We start from the raw sequence: 24,182 nt of genomic DNA on the forward strand, positions 1-24,182 counted from the left end.
CATCAATTCTTCGGCCATCAGCCTTCTTCACAGTCCAACTCTCACATCCATACACGACCACGGGAAAAACCATAGCCTTGACTAGACGGACCTTGGTTGGCAAAGTAATGTCTCTGCTTTCTAATACACTATCCAAGTTGGTCTTAGAAGTGCTTTTACTGAATCCTGTAGGTTTTGGGTGGTCGTGTTTTTGTTGTCATTTGTTTCTAGGAATCTTTTGATTCCCCTTCTTATTTCTTCAATAACCTTTTCGTTATTTAGTAATGAATTGTTTAATCGCCATGAGTTTGTGTTTTCTGCCGTTTTTTTTTTTTTTTTTTTCCTGTAGTTGATCTCTGCTCTCATAGTGTTGTGGCCAGAGAAGATACGTGATATATTTTCAGTTTTTAAAATTTCCTGAGGCTTGATTTGTGGCCCAAGATGCGGTCTGTCCTGGAGAATGTTCCATGTGCAGTTGAGAACAAAGTGTATTCTTCTGCATTTGGATGGAAAGTCATGAAGATATCAGTTAGGTCCTTTGGGTCTAATGTTTCATTGAAGTTTTGGGTTTCCTTATTGATTCTCTGTTTGGATGATCTGTCCATTGGTGTAAGGGGGGTGTTAAAGTGCCCCACTATGACTGTGTTGCTATTGAATTCCCCTCTTATGCCTGTTAGTGTTTGCTTTGTGTATTGAGGTGCTTCTATGTTGGGGGCATAAATATTTCCAGTTGTTATGTCTTCTTCTTGGATTGATCCTTTGGTCATTATGTAGTGTCCTTCTTTGTCTCTTATAATATTCTTTATTTCAAAGTCTATTTTGTGTGAAATAAGGATTGCCACACTGGCTTTCTTTTGGTTACCATTCAAATGGAATATCTTTCTCCATTCATTTACTTTCGGTCTGTATGTGTCTCCAGGTCTGAAGCGGGTCTCTTGTGGGCAGTATATATTTGGCTGTCGTTTTTTTATTCATTCAGCTATTCTGTATCTTTTGGTTGGTGCGTTGAATCCACTTACATTAAAGTAATAATCAATATATACGTTCCTGTTGACATTTTCTGAATTGTTTTGGGTTTGCTTTTGTAGGTCTTTCCTTTCTCTTGTGTTTACTGGCTGTAAATCCCTTTAGTGTTTGTTGTGAGGCTGGTGTGAAAGTGAAAGTGAAAGTCACACAGTCGTGTCCGACTCTTTGTGACCCCATGGACTGTCCATGGAATCCTCTAGGCCAGAATACTGGAGTGGGTAGCCTTTCTCTTCTCCAGGGGATCTTCCCAACCCAGGGATTGAACCCAGGTCTCCTGCATTGCTGGCAGATTCTTTACCAGCTGAGCCACAAAGGCTGGTTTGGCGGTGCTCAGTTCTCTTAACTTTTGCTTTGTCTGTAAAGCGTTTGATTTCTCCCTCCATTTTGAATGGGATCTTTTCAAATAGGCTTTCTATTTCTTTCTTATGTCATAGTAGTACTTTAAACTGCCTCATAATTCCATCCTCACATAAGCATTTCTCTTCGACAAATTAAAACGTGTCTTTTAAGGTCAGTTTTAAAATAGAGTCTTCTTGTCGCGTCTTGAATTGGTGTTTTACAATTAAACCTTTTCATTAAACTTAAAAATGCTTATTATGGTAACATGACAGAAACGAGTATTTGCATATATTTATAACAGTATATTTTTATATCCTTGAAACATGTTGAAATATATAATTGACAGTTTTAGCCTCACAGCTTTCCTCCCCTGGTATTGTTTTATTTTCAAAAGTTCAGAATTCTGCCTAGGTTTGCATTAATTATGCCAGGTTAGTATCTTTTACAAATAATTATCTTTACAGTATATGTTTTACCTGAATAAGTTTATCTATGTCTAATTCAAATGTATTTACCCAACTCCTTTCTTCTGAGTCCCTTGCACGCCTCAAAATAATTTATTACACCCCAAACTGAAGGCATTGTCTCTGACGCTTCCCTCATCCCTGACTCTTTGTAAGCTATCCCTTCATCTGTCCTCCCCATCCTAGTAGACAGCATCACAGCAGGAAAAATCCTGGACTGCAAACTTCCTTGAAAATACCACCTCCAGTCAGTCAGGAAGTTCAGTATTTTCTGCCTGCTTATCATTTGTCATATCTTATCAGCATAACTCACCGTCTCCCCTATAATCTTGAAATATTCCTTTCTAGTTTTGCTACCCTGAAGTTCTTTTTTGCGTTGCTGCCAGAGTAACCTTTGTAAAATATACTTGTCAATCTTTTCATTCCTCCTGGCTCTGCAGTTTGTTTTAGAATGACTGTTACCATTTTTATTTGGCTGTTCTAAAAGCCAAATTTGCTTTTTAATTCCAGTTTCACGGACACTTTGGGAGATGTACGGCGTCTAGTGTGCTTACTGTCCACTCAGGAGCATTGCTTATAGTTTTTTTTTAATTGTATTTTTAATGCTCTCCTGTAAAATACGGTCATATTTTCTACTTCCTTCAATCTCAGTCTGAATTTGGCTCTAAGGAGTTCATGGTCTGAGCCACAGTCAGCTCCCGGTCTTGTTTTTGCTGACTGTATAGAACTTCTCCATCTTTGGCTGCAAAGAATATAATCAACCTGACTTCGGTATTGACCATCTGGTGATGTCCATGTGTAGAATCTTCTCTTCTGTTCTTGGAAGAGGGTGTTTGCTATGACCAGTGCGATCTCTTGGCAGAACTCTATGAGCCTTTGCCCTGCTTCATTCTGTACTCCAAGGCCAAATATCCAAATCGGGAAAGGGGTACATCAAGGCTGTTTATTGTCACCCTGCTTATTTAACTAATACGCAGAGTAGTACATCATGAGAAACTCTGCGCTGGATGAAACACAAGCTGGAATCAAAATTGCCAGGAGAAATATGAATAACTTCAGATATGCAGATGACACCACCCTTATGGCAGAAGGCAAAGAGGAACTGAAGATCGTCTTGATGAAAGTGAAAGAGGAGAGTGAAAAAGCTGGCTTAAAACTCGACATTCAGAAAACTAAGATCATGGCATCCGGTCCCAACACTTCATATGACGTAGATGGGGAAACAGAGGAAACAATGACAAGCTATATTTTCTTGGGCTCCAAAATCACTGCAGATGGTGACTGCAGCCATGAAATTAAAAGACACTTGCTCCCTGGAAGAAAAGTTATGACCAATCTAGACAGCACATTAAAAAGCAGAGACATTACTTGGCCAACAAAAGTCCGTCTAGTCAAAGCTATCATTTTTCCAGTAGTCACGTATGGATATGAGAGTTGGACTATAAAGACAGCTGAGCGCCAAAGAATTGATGCTTTTGAACTGTGGTGTTGGAGAAGACTCTTGAGAGTCCCGTGAACTGCAAGGAGATCCAACCAGTCCATCCGAAAGGAAATCAGTCCTGAATATTCATTGGAAGGACTGAGGCTGAAGCTGAAACTTTGGCCACCTGATGTGAAGAGCTGACTCATTCGGAAGACCCTGATGCTGGGAAAGATTGAAGGCAGGAAGAGAAGGGGACGACAGAGGATGAGATGGTTGGATGGCATCACCGACTCAACGGACCTGAGTTTGAGTAAACTTTGGGAGTTGGCGATGGCCAGGGAGGCCTGGCGTGCTGCAGTCCATGGGGTCACAGAGAATCGGACACAACTGAACGACTGAACTAAACTGAACTTGCTACTTCCTAGTGCAGTGCAGTCTTTCCCGTCATTTGAATAAAAGCGTGGCACCACCAAAACAAAATATGTTTGTGATGATGTGATGCCTTTACTTGTTTAGTAGATCCCTGTCACCGGAAGGAAGAAGATGACACTTGCTTTTTCCTGTTTGAACCTGGTCCTCCAGTTTTGTCTCTCTATTCAGTTCCCAGTACCTGTGATCTGGTTTTCCACGTGACTTGTTAACGTTGTTGCGTACCTCATCTGTTGGCTCGGGCCACCGTTCTAGAATCCCCTCACCCCCCCGGCTCTGCACTCTCCATCTTCTGAGACACACCCCTTTGTCACAGCGGTCCTTGAGCTCGCAGGTACACCTGCCTCCTCTCTCCTTGGTGCCCCTTCCTGTGCTCTGTCCGCTTCAGCTGCAGAGTTGTCGGAGGATACTCTTCTGCTCTTGTTTGTTTCCATATGTCTCTGCCTCGGATAGACTATGGGTGGCCGGGATACGCTTGTCAGTCACCTTCAAAGCTTCTTCAGTGAAAATAAAATAGACCTTGAAAGTGATAAACCTGATATTGAACATGTGTTTATCAAAAATGAGGAGAGTTTTTATAATGATATAGAAAATAAACAAGTAGGGGACCAGGTAGTTACATTTGAAGTGAAAGAAGACCAAGGGTTTGATATGACAATGTCAGACAATATGAGGCAAAATCCCACTAGTCGGAAGTTAGACATCGGAGAGACACATCAGTCTAGTCTGTGGCTTGTCTGCTCCGGTAAGATGAAACACGTAACTCAAATAAAACCTCACGGTACTCCTGCAGTCGTTAAAAATATTGATAAGAAAAGCAAACCAATACAGGACTAGTTCCAGAAGCTACTGCATGCAGATAATTGCAGGGCTAGTGACGATGAAAGCGTGGAACCCGAATTAGAAGATGGGAATTCTTCTCCACCGAAGAGTCACAGAGCATCCAAAGTGTATCTCAGTGAAGAATTGCAGAAGGATATGCAGAGGTGTAAGAACGCAGTAGACATGGTGCAAGTAGTGTTGTTAGCTTCAGAAAAAGAGAACATTCTGCTTCCCAAAGAGGTAGAGGTTCATTTGCTCTTGCTTTGGTTTCTCCCTTTCAAGATGATCTGGTCCATTTCGATTTTCTACTTATGCATAAAGTGGAGTTATCTAAATAGGTACTTGTGTAGAAATAGATTATTTCTGCCATCCAAATAATAGGAATTCAGGAAACTGTTTTCATGGCTTTTGTCCTTCAATCAGTCTAATTCTGTCTCTGTCAGTCTTTCATATGGACTGGGAAACTCATGTAGCTACACACCATGTAACGTCCTGAGCCAGAATAAGCACCGAGGAAAGTGTTTAAGGACAGTGATCAACTAGGGTTTTGCAGTGTTTTTTTTCTTTTTAACTTTGTTGGCTTAAATATAAGTTGCATTTCCACAGAATGGGAAGAAAGCAGAAACTGCGAGAAGGGACAGAAACACACATTTCCTCTAATCTCTTCATTGTGGTTGAATATGTGTGACCTTCTCTGCTTTCCTCAGTCCCTGGGCACTTAGATATCCAACATGGCCACTTCAGGATGTTTGTAATAAGCAGTACATGTGCTCCCACCTATGCTTTAATCACCACTCTCAGATGTCTCTTTTGAGAGAGCCCTCTTCACTATGTTGTTTACTAAAATGTAGTAAGTTTTGACATGTGTGATTTTGTCACATAGGTAGTATATGTGTGTGAGAGAGTTGGTCAGTCGTCTCTGATTCTTTGCGACCCCATGGACTGTAGCTGGCCAGGCTTCCCTGTCCATGGATTTCTCCAGGCCAGAATATCATTGGAGTGGATAGCCATTCCCTTCTCCACGGGATCATCCCAACCCAGGGATCGAAGCCAGGTCTCCTGCATTGAAAGCAGATTCTTTAACATCTGAGCCACCAGGGAAGCCCAATGGTTGTATCAACCCTCAGTAAAAAAAGAAAAAAAAATCAAGTGTTTATCTCCAAAAAAAAAAAAAAAAACACGGAAGTTTGAGATGCTGTGAGTTATTTCTTTCTTCCATAACAGATTTTTAAACTTGCTTGCTCTTTCGTTGAAGACAAAAAAACAAGAAGAAAATGTAGCTATTCTCCTTTAAAGAAAAAAGAGAATAAACCCTACCCCCAACTTACGAATTAAATTGCTTTGGCAAAGTCACGCTTTTCACTTACCTGATTCATTTGAGGAATTCGTTTGGTAATTTTATCGGATTCAAGATTACAGAATTGTATCATCTCTTTTGGTGCCATAAAATGTTAGGGAATGCCACTTTGGGGGCTTTGAACAAAACATTTAACCTTTATTTTAAAGCTGTTATTGGTAAATAGTGGGGCAAAGGTAGATAGTTATTTCTATACCCTCTAGCTATAAAATTTGATGGGTATTGAATGTGGAGTTGGGAAGCATTACTTATATTCCAGAATTCCACACTAACTAAGACCTCCTCAGTTTCATTCTGCTCCTTGTGTTTTGGTAAGCTTTGGTTCGTATATCTCAGTGAACACCATCAGGTTATTGCTATCACCTGGATACCAGTGAAAAAAGAATTGGAAAAGGCGGTGGGGAAAGAATAGCTTTAGTGCAGAAAGAAGAAAGATTGCTTTCTGTCTCTGAGGCACTAAGGTGTCACATCCTCTACATCTGACTGTTTCATGGAAAATCCAGGTGGTAAAGACCGAAGAGGGCAGATGTTGTGTGTGTTTGTGTCTCTATCTCTGCCAGTCAGATGGGGAAGACTGGATGTGAATAATTGTATCTTATTAAGAAGGCCTTTCTTGAAATTTTGGGAATTTTGTTTCTTTCCCTCAAACAGAAGCACGTTTTACAAAAATTTCAGTGACTTGTAAGTGATAAAATTAATGTAAGCACAAAAATATCTTTATCACTTAACATCAGGGCAAATGCTGAGTCAAATAATAAATTGAAAACAGAGTCTTTAGAATTAAGTCATAGCAATTGTTCTTAGTGTCAAACTTTCATTAAAGGTTGAAGAAGAAAAGAAGCACAGAAGTAGTGAAGTGGAAGCATCAGACAACGTGTGCCATGCTGCTGCACAGAGTCGATGGATTCAGCAGAAAAAGAGTGGAGGAAACCACAAGCAGGAGTTTCCTGCCATGCAGAATGAAGGTTCTGATAGGGAAGCCTCTATCAATATGCAACAGTAGGTCATTTGTTATTTTCCTGTAAAATCAAATCTAACTTGAGCTAATGCTTGTGATTGACGAATTTTATATTTTACTAGAGAGATGGTTATTTTGAATCCTCTCATCCTTTAGCCTTAATACTAGTTACTTTGTTAACATACCACCATGTTACAGTAGTAGAGTATTCTGGATTTGACTGCATGCTTGCCTTAACCAGTGTGTTGTATGTTTAAATTTATTTCGTGTCACTAATGAACGTCCTTTCATTTCAGTTTGGGGACTTCTTTCAGCGTTTCTTATGAGGTGGGACTACTGGTGATGAGCTCCCTCAGGTTTTTTTGTCTGGGAAAGATTTTATTTCTCCTTCATCTGAAAGAGAGCTTTTCTGTACAGAGCACTCTTGGTTGGCAGTTTTCTCCTAGCACTTTGAGTGTGTCCTTGGATGGAGGCCAAACTGTTGTTGGTGGCAGGAGAACTGACGAGGCACCTGCCTTTCATCCTTGATGCTGACATCACCCATGTGGGTGTTTTACAAGTAAACTGCCCCCAGCCTCGCTAAATTTGATTTCCTCTTTCATGGTGGATGTGCCACTTGTCATTCTAAAAACCATCTAAATTGTTACTTTTCTCTTTGAGGGTTTTTTTTTTTTTTTCTTATTTATTTGTTTGCGCTGCGTCTTTGCAGCTGTGGTGCTTGGGCTTCTCATTGTGGTGGCTTCTCTTGATGCTGAACATGGGCTCTAGGGTGCTGGCTTCAGTGGTTGTGGAGCACAGGATTCATTGCTCCACGGCATGTGCTATTTTCCCTGACCAGGGATCGAACCTGTGCCCCCTGCACTAGCAGGCAGATTCCTCAGCACTGGAGAACCAGGGAAATTCCGAAATTAAACATTACCGTATTTAAAAGCAAAACAAAAAATATAGTGTAAATCTTATTATGGCTCCTATGTCTAAGAATCATTGTGTTTAGCCAGTGGACTCCAGGTTTTCAGTGTCGCCCTTGAGGTTCTTCCCAGTGTCTTTCCAGATGCATCTCTCTACTTTCTTTCATGTGTTTTGTACTTTTCCTTCCAGGTTCCTAGGAAACAACCTAGATGTTGTGTGCCTGACCTGTGTGCTCACGTTCTAATCTCCCAGTGGAATGATTTCTCGCTTTTCTCTTCCTTTTGGCCTCCTCTCTTCACTTCGTCTGTGAATCCTTCCTTATTCCACTTATGACTTTCATATGTCAACTCTTACATATCATATTGTATCATAATTGTATATCTGTGTTTGGAGGAAGAATTTGTTTTCTTGCATATGGTTGGTACTTCGTAACTGTTTTGTGAATTAATTAATGGCTTAAGATGGGTAAGAGTTGGAATTTTACAAGAATTGTTTTTTTATTCTTTATTAGTTGAATATTTGAAAACATTGGCTTTTTTGTGGATTTTTTAAAGTAGCGATCCTGGCGTGCCCAGGAAGGAAATAGAGGAAAAGAACAATGGCAAATGGACACAAGAAGAATGTGTGATTGCACCAATATTTGGAAAGACCGATTCACTGACTGGTGGTCTGCTGCATGTGAATGATGACAGCATTTCAAGGAAAGTGGATCGAGAGGATGGCAGGTAACACGGACAAATTCTTTATTTCTAGGGGAAGAAATATTAGCACTGAATACTTCTGGAAATAGAGCAGCGTAATATAGTATACAGGCCAAGAGAAGAGAATCTTCAACTCTACTGGATGAACACCACAGAATGGTTACGGAGAGGACCCGTGCCTTTGGCCGGAAGTCGTTTCAGTAAATAGTCCACTTGGAAGCTGGACTGTAGTGAATACACGTAAACAGCTCCGTAGGGAATATTTACTGGGGCAGGCAATGAAGAACTGGATGGTAATTGAAGAGGAATGTGGAGTTCAAAGGAGTTTCTTGTTTTATATTAAGAAGGGAGCTGGTAGAGTGTGTATGCTGTTGGAAATGAGCCAGCGGAGGAAGTGTTTATTGAGTTTAATCTTGTTTGCATTTCCAATATTAGAAAGCCTATTGATTGTATGACATTATCTTTAAACTATGACAATAAATTAACTGTACATTATTATTATTGTACATGCTTATTATGTACATATGTACTTCTGTGCATATGTAGTTTTGGGGAAGGGCTTGTTCATTGGCTCTGAAGCATAATATTCTTATGTAAATGAATATGTAGATGACTACTTAAATCATATATAGAATTTTTTAAATTATATAATCATGAATTTACAGATATTTAGGTTATACTGAATAGGATTTAATCATTCCTTGATGATTCTAGTTGATAGTGTCATCGAGGGTAGCTCTGATTTTGTAAGTGCTGTGAAACATCACATCATGTTAACTTCATTCAAAAGGGGAGGATTTTGTTTATTTTCAGTAGAAACAATTAACAATCTTGTATGCTTTATTACTTCGGATGATAAAGATCTAAATGAGAAAAACCATGCTTCCTGTACTGAAAGTGTCGTTAACACATACTGTGTGCTCCACAAGTGTATGTCGGAAGCGTAAAGAAAGAGCAGAATGCTTGAATGAATGTGTATTGATCAATTTCTTTAGAAAAAGCAAATCTTTATTGAAAGTCGATTTCCAATATTGCCTACATCTAAAGTCTTTTTGTTTTGTTAGAAATATGTTTTTAGATTCAGAATTATCATTTGTAGTTATAGCTAGACATGAGATAATAATATAGATTCATGTGGTATCATATTACTTAAAAAGACTCCCGGAGGGAGGATAGGAGGATGAGGGAGGTGGGAGGGGAGATAATAATATAGATTCATGTGGTATCATATTACTTAAAAAGACTCCCGGAGGGAGGATAGGAGGATGAGGGAGGTGAGAAGGGGAACACATGTACACCCGGGGCGGGTTCATATCAATGTATGGCAAAACCAATATAATATTGTAAAGTAATTAGCCTCCAAATAAAAAAGAAAAAAAAATGTTCAAGCTCATGCCAATTAAATAAATAAATAAAAAGAATTTTCAGTATCACTTTCTCAGCATATTTTGGAACAGCAGCATTCTGGCCAGATTTCCTGGGTTTGAATTCTGGGGTTTTGGTGAACTGCTGTGTGGTCTTGGGCAAGTGCCTCAGCCTTTCTTTGCTCCATTTCTTCCTAGCTAAAAGATCTAATATATTACCTATCTCCCAGAATGACCGTGAGGCTTAAAATGCCTTTATGGCATGTCAAATGCTTGTAATAATGCATAGCCATTGCATAATAAGCCCTCAAAAAGCTAATAACATCGTGACAAAAAATGGGTTTCTTTCTTATAAGGACTTAGGGAATACTTCCGAGATAGGTTTTATTGCCATAACAGTCAGTTCTTATTAAAAATGACAACTGCAAAACACCCCTGGTATACTGCTTCTATCACATAACGCAAGTAATGTTAGGATTTTCCTTTTCCTTTGATCTAAATTTAATGTTTTATTACTATTACAGATATATTTTCTTTGTCCTTTAATGCTACTCTTTTTTATTGTTTCATCCTTTTATAGAAATTACTTATGAATGCAAGGATGTTATATAAAACACAAACGTTTAGTTATTGCTTATGTTTTTGAGTTATTAAATTTTAGCCTGAAAAGAATCATTTGTGTTTTTTTAGGCCTGCAAGGAAAACAGCATATGAAAAGAAGAAGGTATAGTAAAATGAAAAAAATTAACTTTAACATATATTATTCTCTAAAAAATACTTCGTAAAAGGAATAGTGGCAAAACAGAAAATCTTCCTTTGTTGAAGAGACATTTACTCTGAAAACATAATTTAGAAACTCTGTTGATGAAGTTATCCTTTTGATAAAAACCTGTTCTTTTAAGAAGTCTCTGCTTTTGCTTTGAGAAAGGGATTTATCACCTTTGTACACTGGGTGTATTTTATACATATTTTAAGGACATTGTGAAACAGTATTGTTCATGTGTAGGTCAAAGAACAAAGTGATCACCTGAATTCCCTTGATGATTTAACTCAGTCATCTGAAACTGCTTCCGAGGATGGCGACATGCTTTCCTCTAAAAATTCCCCGTTGCCATCTGGCAGGTGCCTGAGCGTCGTGGACCCCTCCCTCTGTGCCCGTCAGCCCTCCAGTCCACCTGCCCCGTGAACAGCTCAGAGCTGGCTCCAGCTTTCCCAGCTGAGTTCTCCCTCACAGTAGAGTCCTCCAGGCCGGGTGTGGTTAACTGGCATCCTCGAGAGGTGCAGGAATGCTCCCCGTGGATTTTTTCCAGCAGTTGGTAGAAGCCAGACACTCTTGAAGTTGATTGTCCTTCATTCTGCAGAGTTCTCGAGTGGCATCTCAGAGCAGAGGAATTCACTGCCCCAACCGATGTCCCTCTCAAACACGGCCTGGGTCCCATCCCCGAGGTCCTGGCCGCAGATCTGCCACAACGAAAAGCTCTCGGGAAGAACTGGGAAAGTAGTATTTGTAATTCAAATCCATTTGTCTACAGCAGTCAGGTAGGGACACACGATGGCCTCACTCAAGGAGAGTGAGAGCTTTAATATTTTCCATAGAAATTGATCTCAAAATTTTTGCGACTGTCTCGCAGAGCTGGGGCCCTGATTGTGGTTTAGGCCAGGCAGACCGTATGAGCTCCACCGACGACTGCGATACCCGACCAAGTCCCTCTGCTCTGGAGTGAGCGTGTCGGTCACACCACGCATGTCATCATCTTCAGTGTTTAAATCAGAGTCTGTTCTTGACTCCACTGTCACTTTTGTAACCAGTACCCTATCAACCGCCTTTTCATATCACTTACAGTTTTTCAATTCGTAAAAACTGCGACATCTGTTGTAAAAATTGTTTTGTACACTTTAGAAAGTAGTTTCTTTAGAATAAACTTATAAAAGTCCCCCTCCCACCAAGGGAAAAAAAAATAAAATCTCTTGCTACTAACGGTAGCTATTCTGGTATTTGGTAGTGATTTCCCTTCCTTGGTGGATGATTAGGTTAGTTTATCACTTCCACAGAAGGTAAGGCGAGAACTGTAGGCAGTTCAGAGACCATGCTTTGGAAGTCATTCTTGTGCATGTGAGAAAATGACCCTCTGCTCTGTGGAGTGTCCTGTGTCAGACAAGGAACTTTTGAGAACAGTGATAGATAAGCCATCGTAGACCTTCAGTGATAATTATTGTGTTTCTCATTGTGTTTCCCCCATCTTGCTATTTTAAGCAGTATGAAGAGGTAATGAAAGTTACTGCAGCAGCAAATAATCTCATGATTCTCTATGACGAGCTCTCTAAACTTTTCCTTATTTGCCGTGAGTGTCTGCACCAAGAATGAAATAGGAGGCTTGTTTGTACTGATATGTTTGTTCTAGAGAAGTGCCTGTGGTTTGATGTAAGAGGACTAGTCGAGGCAGAGACCTGGTGAAAAGCCTGCAGTGTACTTACGTGATTTTAGCTTCTTCCTTCCCAGAATCATTATAGCTAATGTGTTAACTGATGTTTGTAGAAGTGCTTAGTGCAGCTGTCAATAGGTATAAGCCTTGCAATTGCCTATTAAAATGTTAGAGAGGTAGCAGGAAAACAATTTTTGTATGAAATTTCATCTATTTAAGTATATACAGAGCTAAGGCTCTTGTGAAGTAGCTGTATAGGAGGTATCAGATGCAGTCTTTTTAAAGGGAGCGAGTGGTGGTGTAATGGAATTATCGTTGATTTACAATATTGTGTTAGTTTCAGGTGTGCAGCGCAGTGATTCAGAGATATATGTGTATGTGTGTGTATATTATATAAATGGAGCTTCCCTGCTGGCTCAGACAGTAAAGAATCCACCTGCAATGCAGGAGACCTGGGTTTGATCCTGGGGTCGGGAAGATCCCTTGGAGGAGGAAATGGCAACCCACTCCAGTATTCTTGCCTGGAGAATCCAGCAGAGCCTGGCAGGCTACAGTCCATGTGGTCGCAAAGAGTTGGACATGGCTGACTAACACACACACACACACACACATTCCTTTTTAGATTCTTCTTGTAGAATGTTAAATGTAATTCCTTATGTTGTACAGTAGATCCTTACTGGTTATTTTGTACACACTTGTCTATATAAAATGGTGTGTGTTAAACCCAACCTCCTGATTAATCCCTTCCCCTACCCCCTTTCCCGTGCAGTGACTCAGCTTGTTTCCTATGTCCGTGGGTCTGTTTCTGTTTTGTGAATAAGTTCATTTTTGATTTCACATGGAAGCGGTATGACTTGTCTTGGTCTGACTGACTTCACTTAGTGTGATCAGCTCTAGGTCCATCTTTGTTGCTGCAAATAGCATTATTACATTCTTTTTCATGGCTTCGTAGTTTTCCATTATATAAATAGACCACATCAGATGCAATTTTTCAGTGTAGTCAGATCTAAATCTTTTATTTTAAGCTTTCTGGGTTTGTTGTAATTCAGAGAAAAGCCTTTCCAGTTCTGAGCTGCTTGAAAAGTCCCTTGGGCTTTCTTTTTCCTTTCATGGATTCATTGTCTTCAAATAAATTTTTGGACCTTTGGGAATTTCTGCTTGTATAAGGTCTGAGGTTGGTATCGAGCCTTATTTTTTCCATTTGGAGATCCACTTGGTGCAGTCTTTTCACTGGATAAACATACAGGTTAGTCTTTCATTTCAGAGGAAATGATGAAATGTCATTTTATTGAGTACTAACTGAAACTCTCCTTTGTCTCACTTAGGCTTCTGATAGTGGTAGAAAAGCAAAAGTTCTGTTGCGCAAAAACCACAGGCAGGATGAAACTGCCATGCCAAGACTAGAAAGAGACACAGTGAAAAACCAGAACCAGGAAAAAGAAAAGAAATCTTTTGAGGACATTGAAACTCTAAAAGGAGAGAATGATTATCCTCAAAAGGCAATAAAATTGAACAAGGAAGTGCTGACAATTACCACATTCCAGCACACCAGCCAGTTTAACATTCCGGTAGCTGAAAATACAGTGCTAAACTCTGAGCTGGAGAACGCAAAACAAAGCACACAAAGCCTGGAAACAGAAGTGGAATCCTACCATTCTAGACTGGCTGCTGCCATGCACGATCATCATCCAGGTCAGACATCACAAAGAGACCTGGAACTTGCCTCCCAGAAGGCAAAAGACAAGAGGTTACGCTTGCAGGACCAAACGAAGTTCGATATGGCTAAGCTGAAAAGTGACAATGAGATGCTTTCCCAGCAACTTTCTAAAGTGAAAAATAAATTCAATAAGCTAAAAATCAAGCTGCATCAGACGAGAGATGATCTCCGAGAAAAGACTTTGATGTTAGAACATGTCCAGACAGACTTATGGCAAGCAGAGTGTCAAAAGCAGGATATCGAACACATGTATCAGAGCGAACAAGGCAAAGTGAATGAATACCTTGGAAAGCAGGAATCCTTAGAAGAGAGATTATCTCAACTCCAGTGTGAAAACATGTTGCTCCGACAGCAGCTGGATGATGCACGAAACAGAGCCGACAGTAAAGAGAAGACGGTCATTAGCATCCTAGACCAGTTTCAGCAGTTCGTGAGAAAGCTTCATGCTGAAAGTGAGAAACGAGATCTAATGCTGGAGGAAAGAAACAAGGAATTAGTCAACCAACATGATCATTTGAAAGAGAGACTATGTCAGTGTGAAAATGAGAAAGCAGAAAGAGAAGTAAGTATCCAGAAGGAGAACTAATTCTCCGACTTCCTGAAAGAAAATTCAAAGTGATTCTTAATTCTGGCTAAATGTTGAATCTAGCTGAATATAAAAAATACACAGGCTGTGAATCTATGGTCCCTGAAACAGAAGTAAAAGCACACCTGTATCCAGCAAATAAAATTAGACCCGAGAGATGCTTCACTTTGAGTAGAGACATCGTGTCGCTTATGAAATGTTAAGAGATGAAGTTCTAAATTTTTAGTATAGACAGGTGTTAGTAAGTTACTCTTTTACTATTCAGACAATCAATTTAATCTCCATGTGACCACATGTCAGTATCACGATGAAGCAGATAAAAGAAACACTCAAACCTAAAGGGAATATTGTGAAATTAAGCTTCAGTTACACGGATTACCTTGACAGTCAAGTCCAGGTTTCCCAGAGGCTATTACTTATAAACTGTACTTTGGCTTCAGTAGCTTGTCATACCTTTTTGTCATATTTGTTGGTATAAGTTTAGCTTTATTCATGTCAATTTGAAGTAACTTGGAAAACATTTCAGGCTTGACTCATTTATTCTTATGGCCTCTCAACTCTTTAAAGAGTTGTCATTAAATTGAGAATTCATTGACAAGTCATTTAAATATACTTGTCATTAAATCATAATTTGGGACTCAAGTGGTGAGCTTTAACCAAGCTCTTCTTGATTTAATCTCCCCACTGCTATTTCTGCTATTTACTTAGAACATGTTTACAAACAATTTGCTCATAATTCTCATTTTAAGGGTCAATTACTGTCATTCGAATACCAGTTTGCCCAATACAAATGGAGGCTGGCAGGATTCGTGAGCAGCAGGGATGGAGTGAGTCAGGAGAGGGTTCTAGGGGCTGCGGTCCGGGGGCAGGTGGACGCCAGGTTATCGAGGCTCCTTGAAGGCATGGGAGAAACCTCATTTTTAAAATTTCATTATTCTTTTATATTGGAACATAGTTGATTTACAATTTTGCGTTAGTTTCAGATGTACAGCAAGTTGATTCAGTTATAGGCATACATATATCCATTCATTTTCAGATCCTTTCCCATGTAGATGCCTGCAGAATATTATGGTTAGCCAAGGGGAAAGGTGGGGAGGAGGGATAAATTAGGAGTTGGGGATTAACATAGACACACGACTAGACATAAAATAGATAAGCAGCAAGGGAATGGCCTCATTTCTCTGCTGAGGAAGGAATCTATTGGAAAGATCTGAGCACTGGATTGGATATGTGAGGATCTCCGAGGTTAATCGAAGCCTCTAATAAAGAGGAAAAGTGTTTCCACAGCGTGGAATTTTCCACCGCTTGTCCCACCTACACATCTGTTTCGTCCTGGAGGTTAGGTGGTGACGCTCTGCAGATTTATCGGGAGGTGGGGGGCAGGGTGTGGACAGTGGGGCTGCCTCCTTCGTCTGAGGAACTTAGTATCAGGAAGGCCGGTGAGGAGCCCTCCTGGGTCTGTAACCACATTCAGGGAGGCAGAAAAGAAGGTGAGTTGCTGTCCATGGTGATAGTTTCCAAAGTACCTATGTTGGAGTCATCTGTTACTAACATAACGTCATAGTAAAGTGGATTTGATAAACTCATGACAAAGCGTCTTCTTAGGCAGTGGTGAGACACCGTCAACAAGAACTGTATGACAGCGTCAAAAAGCAGTCTGCGCTGGAGGCGTCCCTGGATGTCATGTCACGTCATCCTGCCAAGTTAGAAGCTGAGGCACGGGATTTAAAGAGCAAGTTCCCTCAGCCCCCAAGTCAGGTATGTGTGAAAGTGAATGTGTCGACAGTTAATACATAGGATAAAGTGTTTTAGGACGCTCATTTTCATGGACAGCTTTTTTATTTTCATTACTAGTAATTTACTATAATTTTATTATTCTTTAAGTGCACTCGTTTCTTAAACTGTGACTTTCATTCTGCCATTTGCATTATATATATATATTTTTTTTTTCGTATATTATATACCCTTGAGAAAGTGGAGAATTGTGCATCATTCTTCACACAAGTTGAGAGACTTTTTTTTTTCTATTGAACAATATTTTACTTCGTGATCTCGGTATTACCATGATGAGGCAAGCCAGATAAAATCAGAGGATAATGTTTAATGGAATGTTCCAGAAAATTATCATTTCTCATCTTCACTTTTGTGAATGACTGTGGAGTTCTGTATATATTTCAGTTCAGTTCAGTCGCTCAGTCGTGTCCGACTCTTTGCGACCCCATGGATTTATTTTGTGCATTTCAGAATAACTTGTGCAGAAAGTGTATTATACAAACCAGTTGAAATTAGGCACTGCCTTCTTTTCTTTTCATTTTAGATACATCGTTAAAGCATGGAGGTACTCAGATAGAGTATAGTAGGTACATCAAAAATAGAGAATTAAGAACATTATCTAGATAGTGCCTTTGGATTTTTAAAAAAGCTATTGAGATATAATTGACGTATCATATAATTCACCCATTCCAAGTGCGTAGTTCAGTATCTCTTAGTCTAGAGAGGTGTCACCTGTAACCACAGTCAATTTTAGAGCATTTCCATCACCCCCAAGAGGAACCCTGCATCCCTTAGCCACCACCTATGGACCCCTCATCTCCCTCAGCCCCAGCAACCCCCAGTCTAATATCTGTCTGTGTCGACAGCCTGTTCTGGGTATTTCACATGAATGGAATCACACAGTGTGTGCTCCTTTGTGGTTCACTTTTCCCATTTGATGTCATGTTTCTGCGGTTCATCCATGTTATAGCACGTATCAGTTCTTCCGTTTCTGTTGATTGTCAAACAAGAAACAGTATGTGGCTAAGCCATTTGTCCATTCATAAGTTGTTGGGAGATTTGGGTTGTTTCCCCTTTGCAGCTACGAACAATGCTGCTGTGAGCATTGACTTACACGTTTCTGGATGGACATGCTTTTATTTCCCCGTGGTGGGATTTTGTCCTCAGAGTTCCCTGGCTACTTTCTCCTTTTCTGGCCTTTGCTCAGACTGTCATGCCGTCTTCACAGTTTCTGTTCCTCTTGGGTAGTTCTCCATTTATTCAGACCTGGTGCCCAGTCTCTCCTCCTCCAGAGCTTTCCTGACTGTCCAGCTCTCATCGAGCCTTTTCTCTTCAGCCCTGTCGTCTAGTCTGTGAAGAACAGTTTAGCCCTTCATTTTAAATTGTTGTCATTTTTTCATGAGGGAGAATCTTGTTTAAGGATACATTAGTCTAACAGGGAATATTTCTTAATATGCACAGCACTTGTCTTGCATAAATGGAAAATCATTTAGCTTAACAATTGTTAGGATATTACTAAAGTACTTCATCCGTACCAGTAATTTCTTCTTTGAGATGCTGGTTTAGTAAAACTTTTATTAAAGTGTATTTTAAGTAATTAAATGTAAAATTGAAAGTGCTTAGTCTCATAGAGGAGAATTGTTCAATTAAATGCTCATTCTCCCCCCTGATTCTGGTAGTAAAATGTAAATTTGCCTTCCTTCATTATGCAGCCAGAAGTGGGATTTACGGCTATCTTGCCTTTCAGGCCCCAGTGGATTTCTAATCTTCCCAGCCTCAGGTTCTGGGGATGGCTTCTCTGATATGCATATCTGGTAACCTTCATCTTCTCATCCGAGTACTTGCTAGGCATTAACAGTTGCTGGGAATGAATTGATTCAGAACTTTCATTTAGCAGTCGGGTAATATTTCCATGGCCGTGACTTCACCCTTCCTCTGATGGTCGTGTAATGTTCTGTACCACTCTGTCCAGGAGGTGCTATTTGCATATTAACCGATGGTCATTGTCCACTGCGTAGTACAGAGAGGAAGTAAGCTACAAATTATTGTAAGTGGAGAAAAGTACAAAAGTACTAGTTGGTTAGTGGAGTCAGTGAACGTTTTTGCAGTACTGGACATGTGTGTTTTGGGCCTCATGCTCCCCATTACTGCCCCTTGCAACGGTATGGAGAGTGAGTTCCCTGTGACTTGTGTAGATGACCACTTCTGCTGGCATGCCGTCTGCCTGAAATACCAAATTGTTTTGCAGGCAAAATAGAGCGACCGTAATAACGCCAATTACAAACAAAAATGACCTCTGTCTTTAGGTGAGTCATGTTTCCTAAGCCAGGTTCCTCTTTATTGAACTTCTAAGAAAATCCCACGGCCTCTTCTCCTTTTGTATGTCTTGGTCTCTCGGTTGGACTTCCCTGGTGTCTCAGACAGCAAAGAATCTACCTGCAATGCAGGAGACCCAGGTTTGATCCCTGGGTTGGGAAGATCCCCTGGAGAAAGTGAAAGTGAAAGTGGCTCAGTCGTGTCTGACTCTTTGAGACCCCATGGACCATACAGTCCATGGAATTTTCCAGGGCAGAATACTGGAGTGAATAGCCTTTCCCTTCTCTAGGGGATCTTCGCAACCCAGGAATCGAACCCAGGTCTCCTGCATTGTGGGCAGATTCTTGACCAGCTGAGCCACAAGGGAAGCCCAAGAATACTGGAGTGGGTGGCCTATCCCTTCTCCAGTGGATCTTCCTGACCCAGGGATCAAACCAGAAATCTCTTGTACCACAGGCAGATACTTTACCAACTGAGCTATCAGGGAAGCCCTATCCCCTGGAGAAGGAAATGGCAACCCACTCCAGGGTTCTTTGCCAGAGAATCCCATGGACAGAAGAGCCTGGTGGGCTTCAGACGATGGGGTCACAGAGTCAGACATGACTGGGCAACTCACACTGGGTCTCTGTTAGGTCAAACAAACAAGCAGGGTTTTTGCTGCCAAGGTTCTCTTTAAAGCTTCTAGTGTCCTATGAATTTGATTGGGGTTCATGCCATTGGAAAAGTTACCCTCGAAAATCTTTTTTGAAGGAAGCACTGCACCTTGGGCTTTCTGTGAAACTTTGCAGGATGACACCTTTAACGTTCTTTTGCTCTTAAGATCCTTAAAGGAATCTGAGGCACCACCTTAAGTCTTTCCAGGGTCTTACACTTACAGTCTACAGGTTTTACCTTTAGACCATGTTTTCCTGGCAGCACCCTAGATTTGATCTTAGCCCAGAAGCCATTTCTGTCCTTTGGCATCATGTGACAATTGGGCATGTGGAGATGCTGTAAAGGGGATACAGATATTGAACCCAGTGAGTCTTGGTTCCTTTATATTTAATAGCATTTTTTAATTTTTTTGATAGCTTATCCCTCTCATTGATTTATTTTCAGCTGCTTCATAGCTAGAGTCTCTGCCCCCCATGTTTCAGTGTCATTTTCTTCTCTTGCCTAGAAGTCGTCACCGGCAGCCTCTTCAAGGACCGTCAGGCTTCTGTGTACAGTGTCATCAAGCCCATTGGGTTTTCATTTCTTTCTCTGCAGCCATTCAGGTGCCACCTACCTCCAGGTTCAAAGGCATTCTGACATGTTTCAGCTCTTTTTTAATGGCAGTACCTCATTTGGGGGCACCACCAACTCGATGGACATGAGTTTGAGCAAGCTCTGGGAGTTGATGGTGGACAGGGCAGCCTGGCGTGCTGCAGTCCATGGGGTCACAAAGAGTCAGACATGACTGAGTGACTGAACTGAACCCCATTTTTAATATCAGTAGCTGTACCAGTTATTTATTGTTAACAAATTGCGTTAGAAACCACCTCAAAGCCTAGTGACTCAAAACAGCATTTCCTTTGATCACAAGTCTGTGTTGGGGCAAGGCTCAGTGAGTGGGCCCAGCTCATTTCTTCTCCAGTCGCATCAGCCGGGATGTCGTGAAGGGGGGAACCAGAGTCATTTGAAGACTTGTTCATGCACACGTCTGGCAGTTGGAGCTGGCTTTTGGAGGGGACATTAGGTGGGGGCGGTCAGTGGGGACACTGACATGTGCTCAGTATGTGGGCTGTGCTTCTGCACAGCAAAAGAGTTGGCTTCCCCACAGAGCAAAATTCAGAAGCTATTTAGCTTTAAAACTCACACAGCAGTTTCCCCAGACACTGTCCAGGAGGAATCGGTTACTAGGACTAGCACATACTTGAGGAGAGGGAATTTCATGAGAAAAGTGTCAAAGAATTTGTAGACATGTTTGAAAACCACCAGCTCCACTCACGTCGACTTAAAAAGTAATCATTCTGTCTAAAGGAAAGTTCTTTCCAACTCACTGTCACTGATCGTTCAGGAAATAATTTTTGTTTCCTTTCTTTGGTATGTTCTCTTATTCTGTGGAAAGTAACAAAGGGTTACAAGAATGAGGTATTTTTGTTGTTGTTGTTCAGAAAAATGTATGGATCACCTCACTAAACTCAGGAGATGGGATTTCTTTAACCTTGTGAATCATTTCTGTTTGGAATGCAATTCTAATTAGCAGAAACTGTTTGTAGTTCAGAGAAAGGCTTATTGGATTAAAATCCATATTTACAGGATTTAGTAATTAGAGTCTTACTTTCACAATCTTCTTTTGGGAAGCATTTATTAACTCAGCCCTAGATAACTCAATACAAGATACCTCAAACTTCTTTAAAAACCATGGGACAAGATGGGGGGAAGGAGTAAGAGACATTCTGTTAGGAGGTGACTTGCAGTCATTCTACGGAGGAAAGATAGAAAAGCATTACTGTGGAACAATGAAGGCGTGTGCAATCGAGTGCAGATGTCGTGAGACTAAGGTGGTAGTGAAGAGTGTATTGTGTGACCCTTGGTGGTTTGAACTTCTTTCTTGATCCTCTGGGTTATTCCAGGTCCTGCATTCTACAATACAGACACCATCGTATGTGTCAGATCCTTGGTTTGAGTTAGGCTGTGCTCAGTCCACTTCCCTCAGAACCAAATGGTATTGTTTTTTGTTGTTGCTGTTCTTTCTTTCTTTCTTTTTAATTTTAATTGGAGACTAATTACTTTACAATGTTGTATTGGTTTTGCCATACGTTGACATGAATCTGCCCCGGGTGTACACGTGTTCCCCGTCTTGAACCCCCCTCCCACCTCCCTCCCCATCCCATCCCTCTGGGTCATCCCAGTGTACCAGCCCCAAGCATCCTGTATCATGCATCGAACCTGGACTGGCGATTCGTTTCACATATGATAATATACATGTTTCAGTGCCATTCTCCCAAATCATGCCACCCTCGCCCTCTCCCACAGGGTCCAAAAGACTGTTCAGTACACCTGTGTCTCTTTTGCTGTCTCGCATACAGGGTTATCGTTACCATGTTTCTAAATTCCATATATATGCGTTAGTATACTGTATTGGTGTTTTTCCTTCTGGCTTACTTCACTCTGTATAATAGGCTCCAGTTCCATCCACCTCGTTGGAACTGATTCAAATGTATTCTTTTTAATTGCTGCGTAATACTCCATTGTGTATATGTACCACAGCTTTCTTATCCGTTCATCTGCTGATGGACATCTAGGTTGCTTCCGTGTCATGGCTATTATAAAAACAGTGCTGCGATGAACGTTGGGGTACATGTGTCTCTTTCACTTCTGTTTCCTCGGTGTGTATGCCCAGCAGTGGGATTGCTGGGTCATATGGCAGTATTTCCAGTTTTTTAAGGAATCTCCACACTGTTCTCCATAGTGGCTGTACTAGTTTGCATTCCCACCAACAGTGTAAGAGGGTTCCCTTTTCAAATAATGATAGTGAAAATGATCCAAAATCTTGAAAACAAATGGTATTGTTTTATTCTTGCAGATTGATCACCTTCCAACAGAGCTGGAAACTGCATGTTCACAATGTCTGCACCTGGATGCAAAAAATCAAGTTCTTCAACAGGAGTTATTGTCAATGAAAGGAAGGCAAAGGAAATGTGAGAAACGAGAGAAAGAGAACAGGAAGTTGGAGCAAGAGGTAGTGAGACTCAAAACTCATATAGAACTGAATATGATAGAACACACTCAAGTTGAGCAGTATAGACGGGAGACTGAAGAAACAGCAAGACAGGATCTCGTAGAGAAATGAAAAGAAGCCAACCTATTTTTGCAGCTTAATTTGCTGACCTGTCATGTACTTGAATTCACCTCACTGTAAATTACATTTTGGGTGTATACAGGTTATGTCGTTCCTCTGCTTCCCTTAGAGCAGTGTGTTTTATAGATTTCTGGAAGGAAGGGGGCACTTGTTTCTCCTTGTAAAAATTTCAGTTTCCATCACAGTTGATCTCAGAATGCTTCTCACTTAGAATCCTTTTACTTATAAGACCAGTTGGTTGATATAAAACAAGACTATGAGGAGGAAAAGAAAATGTGGTTTAGGACTGGCACCATCCTCTTGAATTATTCTTAAGTTGTCTTGTTCAGTTTCTGAATTTTCACTTCATCCTCTTAATCTTTGAATTATCCGGTTCCTTAAGTACTACTGTAACATTGATTCCACATTAATTTTATAATTCAGATTTAATTCATGTCACATTGATGATTATTTTAAAGTTCCGCTTTTCTTATTTTCACATTTAAAATCGCTCTCTGACACCAAAAGAGACACAGATGTATAGAACAGTCTTTTGGACTCTGTGGGAGAGGGCGAGGGTGGGATGGTTTGGGAGAATGGCATTGAAACATGTATGTTATCATATGTAAAACGAATAGCCAGTCCAGGTTCGATGCACAATACAGGATGCTCGGGGCTGGTGTACTGGGATGACCCAGAGGGATGGGATGGGGAGGGGGGGTTCAAGATGGGGAACACATGTACACCCGGGGCAGATTCATGTCAATGTATGCAAAACCAATACAATAATATAAAGTAATTAGCCTCCAATTAAGTAAATTAAAAAAATAAAATCGCTCTCTGAATTACTGAGTCAAAACTAAATGTAACAAATACAATTATTCAGGTTATAATCATTAAAAAAATTTATCTTTTAAAATTTGACTTAGATACCAGCAGCATCTCAAGAAAACTTACAGCAGTTCCAAGAGGACCATATTGCTTCTGTAAGAAGTCCCATGGAACTCAGAATTAAAGACTTGGAATCGGAACTCTCCAAGATGAAAACTTCTCAAGATTCTGATAAAGCGGAGTTGGAAAAATATAAGAAACTCTACCTAGAGGAACTGAAAGTTAGAAAGGGACTGGAAAGTAAACTAGACAAGTAAGTCAAAACCCAGAATCACAGAAATCTAGTCCATTAATTTGTCTCTGAAGCCTAATTTTGATACAGCTTGTTTCCTGAGATTAGTAGGAAGTGAAAGCTAACACGATAGTCACTGCTAGAGGGCACCCTAAGAAAAATGAGTATATCCTTGTAAGTTTTCCTTACTTATCCATGTAAGTAAAAGCATGCTTGTGAACTAGGGGAATATTCACACGGGGGTGAAAGGCAGGGTGATTGACAAAGTGTCTGAGACTAACATGGTGACCTGACGGAGTGGGGGTGTGGAGGCTGGAAAGGGCAGATTCAACCTGCAGTGCCGAGTCCAGATTTCCCTGCCAAAGCAGAGCACTCCTAGGAGGCCTTTCATTAAGTGAAAACAGCATACAGCAAAGAAGCAGGTACCCGAGGACATGTGGTGCTAGTCGATGCCTAAAATAAGTGTACACATGGGAAGCACAGGTGCTCAGACAGGGTTCAGGGCTGTGGAGACTTGATACTGCGATGTGGGGTGTAGCTCCCAGAGAAGGAGCTCAGTGGGGCCGGTCTCCCTACTTGGGGAGTGCGATGCCTCTCACTGTAAAGATATATACTGAACGCTGTTTAGAGTTTTGCTTTTTGAAATGAAACCAAAAATTCTCTTCAGA

At 40.7% G+C, this 24,182-nt stretch overlaps 1 protein-coding gene across 1 annotated transcript in view; it reads left to right on the forward strand.

The window, feature by feature from the left end:
- LOC129545946 (ankyrin repeat domain-containing protein 26-like) overlaps nucleotides 1–24,182 on the forward strand; it is a 66,414-nt gene that overhangs the window by 36,608 nt on the left and 5,624 nt on the right. The window contains exons 15-21 of the mRNA XM_088835511.1: nucleotides 6,663–6,838; nucleotides 8,261–8,431; nucleotides 10,462–10,495; nucleotides 13,520–14,473; nucleotides 16,103–16,255; nucleotides 22,137–22,292; nucleotides 23,321–23,535. Coding sequence (XP_088691637.1) covers nucleotides 6,663–6,838; nucleotides 8,261–8,431; nucleotides 10,462–10,495; nucleotides 13,520–14,473; nucleotides 16,103–16,255; nucleotides 22,137–22,292; nucleotides 23,321–23,535 — 1,859 coding nt within the window. The remainder of the gene's footprint in view (nucleotides 1–6,662; nucleotides 6,839–8,260; nucleotides 8,432–10,461; nucleotides 10,496–13,519; nucleotides 14,474–16,102; nucleotides 16,256–22,136; nucleotides 22,293–23,320; nucleotides 23,536–24,182) is intronic.

The sequence above is a fragment of the Moschus berezovskii genome, chromosome 1, assembly GCF_049115385.1.
Source record: "Moschus berezovskii isolate FMDL1 chromosome 1, NW_MosBer_1.0, whole genome shotgun sequence".
Taxonomy (NCBI): domain Eukaryota; kingdom Metazoa; phylum Chordata; class Mammalia; order Artiodactyla; family Moschidae; genus Moschus; species Moschus berezovskii.